At 42.3% G+C, this 18,053-nt stretch overlaps 1 protein-coding gene across 2 annotated transcripts in view; it reads right to left on the reverse strand.

Moving 5' to 3' along the window:
• Positions 1-14,830: 14,830 nt before the first annotated feature.
• THEM4 (thioesterase superfamily member 4) overlaps positions 14,831-18,053 on the reverse strand; it is a 47,092-nt gene continuing 43,869 nt past the window's right edge. Inside the window, exon 6 of one of the 2 annotated variants that reach the window (XM_032301913.1) lies at positions 14,831-15,860. In XM_032301913.1, coding sequence (XP_032157804.1) covers positions 15,820-15,860 — 41 coding nt within the window. In that variant the 3' untranslated portion in view covers positions 14,831-15,819. The remainder of the gene's footprint in view (positions 15,861-18,053) is intronic. The other variant, XM_032301914.1, reaches the window with a different exon arrangement.

Consider the following 18,053-nt stretch of genomic DNA (forward strand, 5'->3'; position numbering starts at 1 on the left):
ATATGGTTGCAGTGGTTTATGGTTTAGCAGCTGTGCTCTCATGAGGAATTGCTTAGGAAATATCTCATGAGATACTGCTTAGGAAAAAAATGACCTTTGCTTGAAATGTAACTTGAAAACAAAATAAAATGTAGAACGTAATGTCTCTTGTTTTTGTTCGTTTTGCCAAACGCTTTGTTTTTATTTCATGCTGGGCCCAAAGGCCCATGGGTGCCCTACTCCACCATTTCACCAAGAAAGTAGCACTGCCCACTCCCAGTCTCCCATTACCTGGTCCCAAGGCCACAGAGCAAATGCCTAGAATCAGAATTGTTTTCTGAATCGAATGCAAAGTTCTCTAAGGGCCCTGAGGCTGCCTGGCTCAGCCTTGGGTCAGGCTGACTCTGCCCGCAGGAGAAGCAGGGCTGGGGGTGTGCCGTGGGGTTGCACAGGAGAATTCCAGGGTGGTCTTCCAGGTGACGCTGGGGACAGAGCCTGGGGTACTTAGGAAGGCCACGGCTTCCTTCTTGTTTTATGCAGCCTGTTGTGATGCTCCCTTCGTAAACAGAGCAGGGAGATCAACCCGAGAGCCTCTCTCCCAGTGGTTGCAGGTTCCATGTTTGGGCAAGAGTTGAAGACGTACAAAGTAAGAGGAGGGGTAACAGCGCTACAGTTCCAGTGGTTTCGACCACTGGAGTAGGCTCTTCTGAAACTCGGGGATGTTTGTGGGGCATGTCACAAATGGACAGAGGACTTGGAAGCTCTTTTTTTATTCCCCCATATTTTAGATATGAGTGAAGTGGATATTATTCTTGAATCTTGTTTCCAGTTGCTTTCCTTCGTCACATTTATTCTTACCTGTGGTGGCGGATTAATTTTTCCTGAGAACAGAAAGTTACTTCAGAGGAAATCAACAGCCTGAGTCTCCTCTCCTTACTTAGAGCATTTTGTTTGTATTCCTGACAGCACTGATGTACTCAGCTAACCAGAAACAATTAGCTACAACTCTGTAACATTTACCCCTAGCCCTTTACACTTACTTTACTTAGTATTGTTTACTTCAGAGGTTTTTCTCCTTGACCCTTAAAATGGACACTAGTGATATACTACTATCAAAATTTGCCTTATGATTAAAACTTTACCAATTTCTTTCTTTTTTTTTTTTAAAGATTTTATTTATTTATTTGACAGACAGAGATCACAAGTAGGCAGAGAGGCAGGCAGAGAGAGCGAGGAGGAAGCAGGCTCCCTGCTGAGCAGAGAGCCCGATGCGGGACTCGATCCCAGGACCCTGAGATCATGACCTGAGCCGAAGGCAGAGGCTTAACCCACTGAGCCACCCAGGCGCCCCAAAACTTTACCAATTTCTTGATTGGAGTATCATTCTTAATAAAGTAGAAAGTTTTCAAAATTCAAGTTTGTAAATTCTGGCCTGAAATCAGTGATAAAGGAAATGTCTTCCGCCTTTGCCTCCTTGTGGACCTCAGTGCATCACACTTACACACTTGCCTGGGTTTGTAACAAGAGGAGGACAGTAAATCCTGGTGGTGGAGTCTTGAGATCTGGAGTTAGAATGACAGATGCAAATCCCAGGTTTGCCTCAGCTTCCCCATCTGTAAAATGGGAACATCAAGAGTTCCTACTTCATGAGGTGGCTGTGCGATTTTGGGAAATTTACTTAACCTCACACAGTTTGCTCACAGGTACAATAAGAAGTAAAGGAGGTAAGGCAATAATCTGTTTACACAATGACTGAAAACTTGTAATTTTAGGCAATAGCTATCTTTTTTTTTTTTTTTTTTAAATAATTCTTAGACTGTTGTAGGCTTGAACCACTCCAGAGAAGCCCTATGGGCCAATTTGTCTTCGTTTCATTCACACAAGGATACAGCCTCTGTAAACAGCCTGTGTACACCATCTCTAACACTGCTTTTCCCAGGGGCAACTCAAGACACCGTCAGCCAATGAGGGCAAAGGCCTTGTAAAAATCTATTGTACAGGTTCTGAGAAAGAAGTTTTTTTTTTTTTAAGGTTTTACTTCTTTATTTGACACAGAGAGAGAGAACACAAGTAGGCTTAGCGGCAGGCAGAGGAAGAGGGAGAAGCAGGCTCTCTGCTGAGCAGGGAGCCTGATGCAGGGCTCGATCCTAGGATCCTGGGATCAGGACCTGAGCGGAGGGCAGACGCTTAACTGACTGAGTCACCCAGGCACCCTGAGAAAGAAGGTTCTTTTTTCTTTCTTTCTTTTTTTTAAAGATTTATTTATTTATTTATTTATTTGACAGCGAGGTCACAAGTAGGCAGAGAGGCAGGCAGAGAGAGAGGGGGAAGCAGGCTCCATGCTGAGCAGAGAGCCCGACGTGGGCCTTGATCCCAGGACCCTGAGATCATGACCTGAGCTGAAGCAGAGGCTTAACCCACTGAGCCACCCAGGCACCCGAAAAAGAAGATTCTTAAGGTCCGTGTAGATTGCTGCAATCTTGAATTTGACAGCCCTTGGGTTTGGGTCCCTTTCCTCCCCTCTCTCTTTCTGTCCTTGCCTAGATTGCCATGCTGTGGAAGCACAAGGCTGAGGGCAGAAAAGGGTTTACAGGAGGGTGGGTGGATTGCCACAGTTCAAGGCTGGCCACAGTTTTCCCCGGGGAGCTAGCTGGGACCTTCACATTTATAATTGTGCACACACTAGTCAGAGTGTTTAATGCTAGTTCTAATAGTATGGGGTAGGGATAGCAAACACAGCGTAGGGGTGCTGAGGGAGCCTATCTCTGTGGCGGTGCTCTGCTATTTCTCTAGTTGACCCTTAGTTCACTGTAGTGACTGAGACATGTCCCCCCACCGACCTTGTCTTTCTTCCACGGTTACTAGGAGTCACCTAGGCACATCTTGCTTTCATGGTGAGAGCCACCACTGCTTTCTGAGGGGAGGATGGCAAGTTGTTTTCCCAGAGTGAGGCTCACCTCTTTGTGTTCCTGCCAGCTGGGCCTGGGTTCCAACTGTGCTCTAAGGGTAAATTACAGATAGACACCGTTCTTCAGCAGGGGTCCCAGATGTGACCACTTCTGGGTCTGCAGACCAAAGGACTGGGTCTGGCACCCAAAGGGCTGAAAGGAGTCAACTCTAGAGTCCAGCCCTCTCATGCACCTTCCAACTCTTGCCCATGACTTCTGCCTCTTTCTGCCCCCCTGCCTCCCACCGCACCTTACTCCCCCACCTGGGTACCTCCAGACATGATTAAAACACTCGACTCTTAGAAAGGTCCCAGGATCCTTATGCAATTATCTCCCTACTTCCTCACGGACTCTCTGGGCTTCACATGTCAGTAGTTGAAGGGGAAGAGTTTGTGAGGGCGTGGAAAGAAGGATGATTTGGTTCCATTTGTCCCTCTGCCAGTCTGACAAGATTCCACTACAAGAGACAGAAATGGGGTGACATGTCAACCAGAAATGGCTAATCCTCTTCAAAAGATGTTTTGCTATATTAACTCACCAGGCACTTCTCCATTAATTGTAGGTTGAGTTTATCTCATATAAGTTATATGAGACTATATATATGGTTCCTGGACTATAGCTATGCTTATTTAACATTTAAACTCTAAATACTTCACACATTGCTGCATCCTGTGGGCTCAGTAGTGTGCTGGCATGGCTCCCAACCAATGTGGTGAAGAGGAGACTGACAGTAACAGCAAACATGCATTTTACGTTCATTTACTCACTTAATTCCCCTTACAATCAAAACTAGGGACTAAGATTACTTAACTTGCTCCAAGGCACAGTCAGGATGTGAAGCTAGGCTGTCAAACTCTGAAGGGTAGGCTCTGACTTTCTTTCCCTGTGACAGACCCTGACAGACCTTGACTGACAGAGCCTGAAAGACCCTGACTGACAGATGCTGACAGACACTGATGGATCGTGGGCTACCAAGACTTCTCTTTTGAGGAAACCTGGGTGGATGAGAAGCTACCAGTAAGAGGACCTGTAGTTACCAAGCTCTTCCACCAGCCAGAGGCCATAAATTACTGCGTATACGTCTCCTTAGATGAGCACAGAGCCCAGCCCTAGCCAGCAGAAGCCAAATTTCAACAAGTTTTGTCTTCTTTTTAAGGGTAAGGGTGTCCTATTCAAATCACTTCTCTACCTGGGAATTCATACGCATTTTTACTGAACTCTTTCTCTGCATCATACTAAATGCTTTGTATGGATTTGCTGTTTTAAGCCTCATATCCTCATGAGGTATCCATTATTTTAAAAAAAATTTTTACAAAAATTAATTTATTTAACAGAGAGAGAGTGTGATAGAGCACAAGCGGGTGAGGGGAAAAGGGAGAGGGAGAAGCAGGCTTCCCACTGAGCAGGGAGGTTGATGTGGGGCTCGATCCCAAGACTCTGGGATTAAGACCTGAGCCAGATACTTAACTGACTGAGCCACTCAGGTGCCCCAGGTATGCTCTATTTTAAAAATCCAACTTCTATTTTATCAAAGTAATTTCTTCTTCTTCTTCTTCTTTTTAAAGATTATATATATTTATTTGACAGAGTGAGAGAGATCACAAGTAGGCCGAGAGGGGGGGGTGGGAAGCAGGCCCCCTGCTGAGCAGATAGGCAGATAGTACCCTGGGATCATGATCTGAGCTGAAGGCAGAGGCTTAACCCACTGAGCCATCCAGGTGCCCCATCAAAGTAATTTCTTGCATAGAGTTTAAGGTTAAGCTTTATGGAAGTAAATTTTTTAAAAAAGATTGTATTTATTTGAGACAGAGTGTGCGTGACAGAGTGAGAGAGCAAGAGTGGGGAGGAGCCGAGGGAGAGGGACAAGCAGACTCTGTACTGAGCCCAGAGCCTGATGTGGGGATTGATCCCATGACCCTGAGATCATGATCTGAGCCAAAATCAAGAGTCGGATGCTTAACTGACTAAGCCATCCAGGCCCCCACCCCCAAAGTAAGGTTTATTATTAAAGACAACATATTCCCGGGGTGCCTGGGTGGCTCAGTGGGTTAAGCTGCTGCCTTCAGCTCAGGTCATGATCTCAGGGTCGTGGGATCGAGTACCGCATCGGGCTCTCTGCTCAGCAGGGAGCCTGCTTCCTCCTCCCTCTCTCTGCCTGCCTCTCTGCCTACTCTCTGTCAAATAAATAAATAAAATCTTAAAAAAAAAAAAAAAAGACAACATATTCCCTTCACACTGCTCCGTTTTCCACTTCCATAGATTCAATCACTTTTAAACTATTGTAGTGTTCCTTTGGTTTTTTAAAACTTGATTAAGATGATTTTCCATTGTTGGGTTTATACTCTGGGTTTATTTCCCTAATATTTCCATATTTTATTTTGAATTAGAACTTATGAAACTTCAAAATATTTAAGCTATATTTTTAATAGGAGCTTTGTAAGAATTTGTGTATTCAGCAATTAAATATTTGCAATTTCTATTATATTAAATTGTCTCTTAAACTAAATTTTAAAACTCAGTACTGGCACTGGGAGCCTCAATCCTAGTTTTATATTATTTTTAAAAATATCACGAACTCACAAGATGGGACTGGGGAGGGAGACAAACCATAAGAGACTCTTAATCTTAGGAAACAAACTGAGGGTTGCTGGAGGTGTGGGGGGAGGGATAGGGTGGCTGGGTTATGGACATTGGGGAGGATATCTGCTATGGTGAGTGCTGTGAATTGTAAAAGATTGATGATTCACAGACCTGTACCCCTGAAGCCAATAATACATTATATGTTAATAAAAAAATAAATCACGAACTTTGGTCTTCTACTCTGTGATTTATTTGCCAATATTTAACCCCTATTTTTTTAAATTTAAATTCAATTAATTAATGTATAGTGTATCAGTTTCAGAGGTAGAGTTTAGTGATTCACCGGTTGCATTTAACACCCAGTGCTCATCATATCACATGACCTCTTTAATGCCCATCACCCAGTTACCCCCTTCCCTGACCTACCCTTCCCTCCAGCAACCATCAGTTTGCTTCCTATAGTTAAGAGTCTCTTATGATTTCATCTTATTTTTCCTTCTCTTCCCCTATGATCCTGTTTTCTCAAATTCCACATTTGAGTAAAATCACATGATAATGTCTCTGATTGACTTATTTCACTTTGCATAATAACCTCTAATTCCATCAGTGTCATTGCAATTGGCAAGATTTCACTTTCTGATGGCTGAGTAATATTCCAACATATACAGCACGTCTTCTTTATCCATTCTTCTGTCGATTTGGTCTCTTTCCATAGTTTGGTTATTGTGGACATTGCTGCTATAAACATTGGGGTGCAGGTGACCCTTTGGATCACTACATTTGTATCTTTGGGGTAAATACTTAGTAGTGCAAATGCTGGGCCATAGGTAGCTCTATTTTTAACTTTTTGAGGACACTCCATACTGTTTTCCAGAATGGCTGCACCAGTTTGCATTCCCACCAAGAGTGTAGGAGGGTTCCCCTTTCTCTGGATCCTCTCCAACATCTGTTGTTTCCAAACTTGTTAATTTTAGCCATTCTGACTGGTGTAAGGTGGTATCTCATTGTGGTTTTGATCTGTTATTTCCCTGATGTCAAGTGATTTTGAGCATTTTTTTCATGTGTCTGTTGGCCATCTGGATGTCTTCTTTGCAGACATGTCTGTTCATATCTTCTGCCCATTTCTTGACTTAACCCCTATTTTTGTATCAACATCACCCCCAGGCTTTTATCACAGATAAATACAATGTACACTCAGGAAATCACTCACTCCTCCTAATATCAGTCTATTAATTAGACCTGAAAACTTGCTACATAAAAACTTTTCTAAAAATTCATAAAATATTCCCTCTATCATTATCTATTTGGGATCATCTGTGCCACTAGCATTTATTCACCTAATTCTCTATCAACTGTCTAGTGCCACATTACAAATTACCTAAAATTTTAGCTCAAAATAACATTTATCTCATATCATTTCAGAGGGTGAGGAATTTGGAAGTGTGTTAACTCTGTAGTTGTGGTTCTGTTTCTCAGGAGGTTTCGGTCAACCTGGTGGGTGGGGTGGAGAGAGAGACGGGGAGAGGGAAAAAGGAAGTGGGGAGGGGAAGAGAGGGAGGGAGAGAAAGGGAGAGATAGAGATGGGGAAAAGGAGGATTCAAGATGTAAAGATGTAAGCTTTTTTTTCTTTTAAAGATTTTTATTTATTTTATAGAGAGAGAATACACAAGCAGGGAGGAGGGGCCGAGGGTGAGGGAGGAGCAGACTCCCAGTTGAGCAGGAAGCCCTGATGTGGGGCTCCACCCCAGGACCCCAGGATCACGACCTGAGCTGAAGGCAGATGCCCAACCGATTGTGCCACCCAGGTGCTCCAAGATGTAAGCTTTCTATTTGTTAGACGTGCCATTAAGTCCCACCCACACTCAAGGGGAGTGGAATTAAGATGTAGTATAGTTAACATACAGTGTTAGTTTCAGGTGTACAATATACTGATTCAACAATTTATACATTATTCAGTGCTCATCATAAATGTACTCCTGGGTGGGGGGATGGGTTAAATGGGTGATGGATTAGGAGGACACTTGTAGGGGGTCCCTGGGTGGCTCAGTTGGTTAGGCATCTAACTCTTCATTTCAGCTCAAGTCATGACTGTCGTGAGATCAAGCCACGTCAGGCTCCACACGAGGCATGGAGTCTGTTTAAGAGTCTCTCTCTCTCTCCCTTTCCCTCTGCCCCTCCCCACCACTTCCTTCTCTTAAAAAAAAAAAAAAAAAAAAAGGCTAGCACTTGTTGCCGTGAGCACTGGGTGTTGTGACTAAATTCTGTACCTGAAATGAATATTACACTCTACATTAACTAACTGGAATTTAAATAAACTTAATTTAAAAAATAAAATTTATAAAAACTTTAAAGAGATAAAAACATTTATGCAAGAAGTTGTGGGAAAAATATATAATATAGTATCAGCCATTTAAACCACGTTCAAGTGTACAATTCAGTGGCATTAATTGCGTTTATGATGTTGTTGTGCACATGAAATGTAAAACTATTTTCCAAAGTTTTCAACACCTGGAACAGAAACCATAACCATTATGCAGTAACCCCTCATTCTCAGCTCCCCCCAAGCCTCTGCTAACCTGTAATCTACTTTGTGAATAAATTTGCTTATTCTAGGTATTTCATACAAGTGGAATCACACAATATTTGTCCTTTGGTGTCTGGCTTATTTCACTTAGCATAATGCTTTCAAGGTTCATTCACGTCAGAATTTAGTAATAGCATTCTTTTATATTCAAACAAATATATTCATATTTGTTTATCCATCCGTCTGCTGATGGACACTCCGGTTATTTCTACCTTTTGGCCACTATGAATAATATGGTAATGAACACTGGCATCCAAATATCTAAGTCTCTCTTTTCTTTTTTTAAGATTTTATCTGAGGGGCACCTGGGTGGCTCAGTGGGTTGAAGCCTCTGCCTTTGGCTCAGGTCATGGTCTCAGGGTCCTGGAATGGAGCCCCGCATCAGGCTCCCTGATTGGCAGGGAGCCTACTCCGCTCTCCCCACTCTCTGCCTGCCTCTCTGCCTACTTGTGATCTTTGTCAAATAAATAAGATCTTAAAAAAAAAAAAGATTTTATTTATTTGAGAGAGAGAGAGAGCAGGAGCAGTGGGGAGCAGCAGAGGGTGAGTGAGAAGTAGGCTCTCTCCTGAGCAGGGAGCCCGACATGGGGCTTGACCCCAGGACTCCGGGATTGCGACCTGAGCTGCAGTTGAGTCTCTCTTTTTAATTCCTGTGCATTGCCAGGGAATGTGGGAGGAGAGAACAGGGTGTGACTACTAATGGGGCTGTCCTCTGGGGTGATGAAATTTTGAAACTAGGGAGAGGTGGTTGTTGTACAACACTGGAAATGTACTAAATGCCCTGAGTCATACATTTTATTTTATTTTAAAGATTTCATTTATTTGACAGAGAGAGAGAGAAAAAGAGGGAATACAAGCATGGGGAGTGGGAGAGGGAGAAGCAGGCTTCCCGTGGAGCAGGGAGCCCAATGAAGGGCTCAGTCCCAGGACACTGAGATCATGACCTGACCTGAGAGCAGACGCTTAATGACTGAGCCACCCAGGCATCCTGAGTCATACATTTTAAAAGTTAATTTTATGCTATGTGACTTTCATCTTGATTAAAACACACATGCACAAAGTGGTTTCTCTTCACATCTACTGGGATGGCCATATATACATACACGTATGTGTGTATGTACGCATGCGTGTATGTATATATAAATATATAGATAGATTTATTTATTTTTAAAAAGATTTTATTTATTTATTTGACAGACAGAGATCACAAGTAGGCAGAGAGGCAGGCAGAGAGAGGGGTGGAAGCAGGCTCCCCACTGAGCAGAGAACCTAATGCAGGGCTCCATCCCAGGACACTGGGATCATGACCAGAGTGGAAGGCAGAGGCTTTAACCCACTGAGCCACCCGGGTGCCCTGATTTTTTTTTTAAACAAAGAAAAAAACTAAGTGTCGGGAAAGATGTGGAAAAATTGTAACCCTGACATGATGCTGGTGGGGATGTAAAACGGTGCAACCATTATGGAAAATAAAAGATTTTATTTATTTATTTGTTTATTTCCATTATGGAAACAGTTCAGCAGTTCCTCAAGAAACTCAACAGAATTACCATATGAACCAGCAATTCCATCTATAGGTATTTACCCACAGGAATTGAAAAGAGAGACTCACCTGCATCATATGGGGGTTACAATTTCTCCACATCTTTTCCAACGCTTCTTTTTCTTTCTTGAAACAGACAAGATACAGACACATGGCCATCCTGGTGGTATGAAGAGATACCTCCTTGTGCATGTGTGTTTTAATCAAGGTGAAATTCATGTAGCATAAAATTAACTATTTTAAAATGTATGACTCAGGGTATTTAGTACATTCACAGTTGTACAACCACCTCTCTCTAGTTTTAAAATTTCTTCATCACCTCATCAGTAATCACACTCAGTTCTCTCCTCCCCCATTCTCTGGCAACCACTAACTTACTTTGGGCTCTGTGGATTTTCCTCTTCTGCATATTAACTTTTCATTTAGCATAAAAAAATATTTTATTTATTTGACAGAGAGAGAGAGAGAGATCACAAGCAGAGAGGCAGGCAGAGGGGGAGGGGGAAGCAGGCTCCCTGCTGAACAGAGAGTCAGACGCCAGGCTCCATCCCAGGACCCTGAGATTATGACCTGAGCTGAAGGCAGAGGCTTTAACCCACTGAGCCATTCAGGTACCCCTCATTTAGCATGTTTCGAGGTTCCTTCAAGTTGTAGTATTCCTCAGTATTCCTTTTTATGGCTATATTCCACTGTATGGATATACCTCAATCTGTTTATCTGCTCTTCCACTGCATTTGGGATGAATAATGCTACTACAAGTATCTGGGCACAGGTTTCTGTGTGGGTGTGTTTTCATTTTGCTTGGATTAGAATTGCTCAGTCACATGGTAATTCTATGTTTAGCCTTTTGGAGAACCACCAAACTGTTTTCTAGTAGTAGCCGCACCATTTTATAACTATGAACAGCAATGTACGAAGAGTTCTCATTTCTCCACATTCTTGCTGACACTCATTTCCATAAAAAATACCTATATATATGTGTATATATACAGATATATCTCCGTCTCAGTGACTGTGAAGTGGTATTTCATTGTGGTTCTGATATGCACTTCCTTAATAACCCAATATGTTGAACATCTTTTCACATGCTGACTGGCATTTTCTTTCTCTTCTTTGGAGACAGGTCTATTCAAATCCTTTACCCTTTTTAAAATTTTTAAAGATTTATTTATTTTAGAGAGAGCGTGAGCAGGGAGTAGGAGCAGAGGGAGAGGAAGAATCCTCAAGAAGACTCCCTGCTGAATGTGAGCTCGACACAGGGCTCAACCCCATGACCCCGAGATCAAGACCTGAGCTGAAATCAAGAGCCAGCTGCTTAACCAACAGAGCCATTCTGGCACCACCACCCCACCCCACCCCTGCCTTTGCTCATTTTAAAATTGGGTTTTTGTTAGGTTGTAAGAATTCTATATTCTGGATACTAAACCCATTATCATATAAATGATTTGCACATCCCTTCTCCCATTCTGTAGGTCATCTTTTCACTTTCCTGATGGGTAAAAGTTCTTAATTTTTATGAAGTCTTTGTATCCTGCAACTTTGCTGCATTCACTCATTAGCTCTAGTAGTTTTTTGGTGGATTCTTTGGGATTTTCTACATATGGAATTATGTCACCTGGAAATAGTTTTACTTCTTTCCAATGTGGGTGCTTTTTCTTTTTGTTGCTCAAATGCTCTGCCAAGACTTCCAATACTATGTTGAATAGCAGTAGTAAACTTACAAATCCTTCTTTAAAAAAATATTTTTTAAATTTTAATTCAGTTAATTAACAATGTATTACTGGTTTCAGAGGTACAGGTCTGACTCATCAGTCTTATGTAGCATCCAGTGCTTTTTACATCACACGCCCTCCTTAATGCCTATCACCCAGTTAACCCACCCCCCACTCCCCTCCAGCAACCCTGTTTGTTTCCTATGATTAAGAGTCTTTTGGTTGGTCCTCTCTAGTTTCATCTTGTTTCATTTTTCCCTCTTTTCCCCTATGATCCTGTTTTTTAATTCCATATAGTAAAAAAAAAAATAAATTCCATGTATAACTGTCTGATTGACTAATTTCACTTAGCATAACAGCCTCTAGTTCCATCCACATCAGTGCTAACAGTAAGATTTCACTTTTTGACGGCTGCATATTGGATCCTTATCTTGTTCCTGATCTTTGCAGGGAAGCTTTCAGTCTTTCACCAAGTATGCTAGCTGTAGGTTTTCCATAGATACCCTTTTATTATGTTCTGCAAGTATTCCTAGTTTTCTTGAGTGTTTCTTCATGATAGGGCATTGAATTATGTCAAGTGCCTTTTTTGCATCAATTGATCATGTGGTTTTATTCCTTTGTTCTCTTAACATGGTGTATTACATTATATTCTTTTGAACTACCCTTGTATTTCTGTGATAAATCCCTCTTGGTCATGGTGTTTAATCTTCTAAAATGTGCTGTTGGGGGAGGTGGGCCTGGGTGTTTCAGTCGGTTGGATGTTCAGCTCTTGATTTCAGCTCAGGTCATCTCAGGGTCCTGGGACTGAGCCCCAATTCAGACTCTTTGCTCAGCTGAGTCTGCTGGAGATTCTCTCTTCCCCTCTGCCCTTCCCCTCCGCTTTAAAATAAATAAATCTTTTAAAAAATAAATGTGCTGCTGGATTTAGTTTGTGTTTTGTTGAAAATTTTTGCATCTATATTCATAAAGGATATCAGCCTATGGTTTTTCCCTCTTATCTGTCTGCAGTTCACTTAATTTTAAATCCGTAACTAAGATGAAAAATAAGCCAATTCTGTAATTCTGAGCTGATCTTAGTAGTGACAAAGAATATTATCAAAAGAAATTTTGAGGGATGCCTAGGTGGCTGAGTGGTCAAGCTGCTGCCTTTGGCTCAGGTCATGATCCTGGGGTCCTGGAATGGAGTCCCACATAGGGCTCCTTGCTCGGCGGGGAGCCTGCCTCTCTCTCCGCCTCTGCCTGCCTCTCTGCCTGCTTGTGTGCTTTCTCTGACAAATAAAATCTTAAAAAAAAAAAAAAAAATTTAAATCTTCCTGAAACATAAAATCCAAGACTTTAGTGATTTAAACTTGAGATTTTCTTGTGTCTACCATAGAGAATGCTGTATGGTTGGCATTGGAAAGAGGGGTTTGCCTAGGGTTCCATGATGGCTGGTTATTAGATAAAATAGTCATTTGGCCTCATGACTCCCTGTGATAGGTGGTCAGCATCTTGAGAAGGAAATGCGAATTGAAACACAGAACACAAAGGACATCTGCACCCTAAGAACAATAGGTTTTTCTTGACTTCCTTTTATGTTTCATTCCACCTTCCCACTGGAGAAAAAGTTAATTTTAAAAAATTCCTTCAATGTACTTCTGTACATGACCATCTATTATATTTCCTAGGCATTTAGAAACCTGGGGTTAAGAGCAAAAGCTGGCTGCCTAATTGTTTGCCCTGATAGTTCAAAGGTATTTTAACACTGACCCACATCAATTCCCAATCTTTATTCAAACTGTTCCCTACTGGCCAGGGTAATGAGGGGAAACGGGCATGGAGGAGTATCTGCACAGCAACAGCTACACAGCAAGCTCATGACTGAGCAGAGCTAGCCCAGTTCTCAGGAAACCTCCCTCCTAAGCCACCTGCCCTCCAGCTTACAGATTTATCAAAAATGCAAGCTGATGAAGGCAAGAAAGCAAGCTTGGTCAAGCCTAGGAATGGAGTCTACTGCATAGCAGGGAAACCATTTTGCCCTTGCCGGCTGTGGAAGGCCCTGCATAAACAGCTGCCAAGCCTTTCCCGGGGCTGACCCTGTGCAGGTGCAAGCAGAACACCTGCAATACAGACAGCCCAGACACCAGCAAAACAGTGAGACGAAAACCTTACATGTGGATGGGAAGGAAGGTATGCACATACGTAATAAAACCTGGTCCTCTGGGAAACTTTGTTAGGTTCTTTTTAGCTTGGATGTTGGCCTGGTATGCTTTAGCAGTTTGAAGTACCTTCTCTGTCTGAACTCCTTTCTACTAATTAAGTGAAACTAGATGGCAGTGTTGGCTCATTCCTTCAGCTTCACATTTTTACACATGCCTACTATTCATGAGAAGCTATGAGAGAGGCATCAAGAGCCCACAGGCTCCAGTGTCATTAGATGGAAGATCTGGAAGAGAGCCTGTTGCCAGACATGCAAACTACACAGATGCAGGCCAGGCACCTGCCCAAGCTCTGCCAGGATTTCCAGGAAGAAGGAACTGTTAGCCTCACCTTTACTGTGACCCTCTTCTTCTGCTGGGGCCTTTCTTGCAGCCTGGAAACTGCAGGTGTGCCCTAGGGATGGGAATCTTCTTTGGGCTTGGCCATCCCGGGATCAATCCACTCTGGCAGTGGAGTCGTCTAGCTGATCTTTCAGCTGTGCAAGGATGACTGGGTAGGGGCTGCAAGGGTATCCCTAAGTCATTAGGTCGAGCCATAGGAAATTGTATTTGACCATTCTGACCTTTGAAAATGGCTATTTTGTGTGGTTCAACCTAAACTTTCTTAAGGGGAAAGAAAGGCAAGAAACCGAAGCCCAAACTATTGTCTGCAGTAGATTCTATTTGATCTATTAGAAGCAGAATAGGTTTCCTAGAACATTAGTCTTCCAATTCGTTTTCTCATCTTTCATCTTGTTTAAGGTTCTGTTATGGGGTGAACCATGTCCTCCCAAAAGGCATGCTGAAGCCCCAATTCCCCTACATCATAATGAGAACATATATGGAAAAGGGGTGTTTTTAAGTAGGGTCCATGACCCCAGTGCAGGGCTTGAACTCATGACTCTGAGATCAAGACCTGAGCTGAGACCAAGAGTTAAATGCTTAACTGACTGAACCACCCAGGTGCCACAGAAATGGGATCTTCATCAAGGTAATGAGTTTAAAGCAAGGTCATTAGTGTGGGCTCTACCAATGACTGGTGGCCTTATAAAAAGGGGAAATCTGGCCAGAGGGAAGATGATGGGAAGGCAGGAGTGATGCATCTACAAACCAAGGAACTGCTGAGGCTACCAGCAGCTAGGAGAGAGACTTGAGCAATCCCTTCCGTAGAGCCTTGAGAGGAAGCTTGGCCTTGTCTTGAGAGGGAGCTTGGCCTTGTAGAACTCTTGATTTTGTATTTCTGATTCCAGAACTGTGAGGCAATGAGTTCCTCTGTTGTTTGAAATCACCCAATACGTGATACTTTGTCATGGCAGCCCTGATGTGAAGGTCTGAATGTTTGTTCCCGCCACTGCCTTCGTGTGTTGAAATCCTAACACCCAACGTGATGTTATCAGTAGGTGGGCTGTAGAGAAGTATGTAATAAAGTAGAACCCTCCTGTGTGGTTAGTGTCCTAATAAAAGAGGATCTAGAGAACCTCTAGCCCTTCCTACCATGTGAGGACACAGTGAGAAGGCATCAGCTCTAAGCCAGTTAAGCTAGCCTTCACCAGGTGACTGTGCTGGTGTTTGATCCTTGACTTTCTAGGTTTAAGAGCTGTGAACAATAAATTTCCGTTGGTTATTTTGTTCTGTATTTTGTTATAGCAGCCTGAATGGATGAAGATACCTGGGAAGTAAATACAGGTTCCTTCCAGTGAAGATCCACTATGCTGTTGGTTAAGACACAACAGGACAGCTTATGTTGGTACAGCTATTTAATCCCTAGGATTCAGAGTTGAGGTATCATTCATTCCTATAGGAACTAGTTGTGCTTCCTACTGTGGCCAAAAAGATTTTGTTTGGATATAATAAAGCTAGCTTTGTAATTTATCTCTCTCTCTCTCTCTCTCTCTCTCTCACACACACACACACACACCTTCCTTCGGTTTTCTGGCATTTTCTAGTTTGTGTTAAGAGTTTCAATATAATTTTCTTCAGTCTGTAATGGGGAAGACACTATGCTTATGCAACCTTAAGGAGCCCATTCAAATTTAGGAGAACCAGAAACTTATTCTGAGGACACACAAAAAACTGCAGATACTGTCACAGAGAGTCCTTCCGTGTTAAAAGAGTTTAGAAGGTGTGAACACCTCCTGGAGTTGTATTTCGAAGATTTGTTCAGGAAGATCAGTATTAGCAGGCTTCACCCCCTGGGGGGGCCTCAAAAGTGGGTAAGCGGGGCAGGATCAGAGACACCAGCTTCTTCTGGAGGGAAGGAGAGCCCAGTGCAGGTTGGTGCAGAATGCACCAGAAACTTTTATGGTGAACTTTTTTTAGGATCCAGTTTTACAAATAAGCCTAAACAAACAAAATAACAGAAGGTGATTATAAGCTGGCTGACTACAGTCGGATGGGACTTCTCTGAGTAGAAATGTATATATAAGGAAAGGGATTTTCACTCATATTTGTACCTTCCCTCTTTGGGCCTACTCTCCTTTCTTAGCCAAATTAAGAGTCAGCTTTTGACTATCCCAGTACAACAGCACCTCCAGGAACCGTCCGCTCCCACTTGGTCATTTTCATGGTTCATTACCACTTCCATTAGAGAGAGTCAGGGAAGTGAAAGGAGGTGAAATTACAACTAAGCCATATGGAACCTTTGATACTGAAAGCTTTAGGGAGACAGGAAATATAACCACAGCCTGGAATGGAGTCTTTAAATTTGCTATGGATTCAAATTATTCAGGATCCTATTCCTTCTTCTTTTACCCATCATTTCTGCAAACAGCTACTAATTGGCAGGGGGTGGGGAGGAGGAATAAATATTAAGACACAAAAAGGAGTAATTGTAAAGGAAAAAAAATTAATAAACACAACAACATTAATGTGAAAAAAAAACCAACTTCCATTCATAAAAAAGATACCTCAGAGCAAATAAAACTTACATACTGGAAAGTGAGGCTTGTATGTCCAACAAAAACACTAGTTTAATACAAAATAAAGAAAGAACTCCTATAAATCAGGTAAAAAAAAACAATAGAAGAGGCTGAACAAATAGAAATTTTATAGAATGGGAAACTAATACAGTAAAGAAATAATAAGATGAAATGCTCATCTTCATGGGTGATTAGGAAAATGCTAATCAAGATCACACAAAAATAACATTTTACAACCATTTCACTGGCAAAAATCCGGAAGTCCAACTTTACCAAATGCTCCAGAGGACAGAGCTCAACGGAATCTCATCTATTGCTGGTGGGAGTATAATTTATTAACAGCTTTAGAAAACAAGCTAGTTTCCTCTCTGAAGCTGATCACTCCCATACTCTACAACCCAGAAATTCTACTACCTATATGCCAAGCTCTTGCCCGTGTACACCACCAGAATGCTCACAGCAGTGCATTCACGAGTCCAAGGCCCATGGGAGACCTGAGTGGCTCAGTCGGTTAGTCGACCAACTCTTGATATCGGCTTAGTTCATGATCGCGGGGTCGTAAGATTGAGGCCCACATCAGGCCCCAGGCTGGGTGTAGAGTCTGCTTAAGATTCTCTCTCCCCACCCTGCCCCCACCCTCTACTCTCCCTGCCTCTCTTTAAAAAAATAAAGTAAAATAAAAATAAAGCCCAATATCAGAAGAGGATATAAATCCACTGTGGTATAGTAACACAATGGAGTATCACTAAGTAGAAAAAACGAGGAAACTACCTGCCAACAACAGAATGAACTTCAGAAATGTGAAGCTGAATGAAAAGACAATCAACTCTCAGAAAAATACATACAGTGTGTGATCTTTTTTTTTTTTAAAGTTTTTTTTTTTTTTTTTTTTTTTTGTCAGAGAGAGAGAGAGGGAGGGAGAGAGAGCGAACACAGGCAGAGGCAGAGGGAGAAGCAGACTCCCTGCCAAGCAAGGAGCCCGATGTGGAACTCGATCCCAGGACGCTGGGATCATGACCTGAGCCGAAGGCAGCTGCTTAACCAACTGAGCCACCCAGGCGTCCCAAGTGTGTGATCTTTTTACAAAGTTCAGAACAACTAAACTGTACATTCCTTAAGTACACACATATATTCTTGATAAAACTTATTAAAATAAAAAATTAGGTATAAGCAAATATAACTTTTTTTTTTTTTAATTTATTTGACAGAGAACACAAGCAAGGGGAGTGGGAGAGGGAGAACAGGCTTCCCGCCAGAGCAGGGAGCCCGAAATCAGGGCTCGATCCCAGGATCCTCGGATCATGACCTGAGCTAAAGGCAGACACTTAAAGACTGAGCCACCCAGGCGCCCCTAACATTTTATGTTTATTATACTTCAAAAACCTCAGGAAAGCAGGAGGATGAGATGGGAAAATAATTAGATAGGAAGATGATAGTAGGATTCTGATTCTTGGCTGATGGTAGGTTTTCAGAGTGTTTCTTATTAAACTGAAAAATACTTTAGTGAATAAAGAAATAAAAGATGACTGTTTCATGTATCAATGATGCCTACTGTGTCCTAACTCAAAGATTCTGATTAAGCCAAATGTGGGCATCTGAGGTCCATTAAATAAAA

The sequence above is a fragment of the Mustela erminea genome, chromosome 10 (genome assembly GCF_009829155.1).
Source record: "Mustela erminea isolate mMusErm1 chromosome 10, mMusErm1.Pri, whole genome shotgun sequence".
Classification (NCBI taxonomy): domain Eukaryota; kingdom Metazoa; phylum Chordata; class Mammalia; order Carnivora; family Mustelidae; genus Mustela; species Mustela erminea.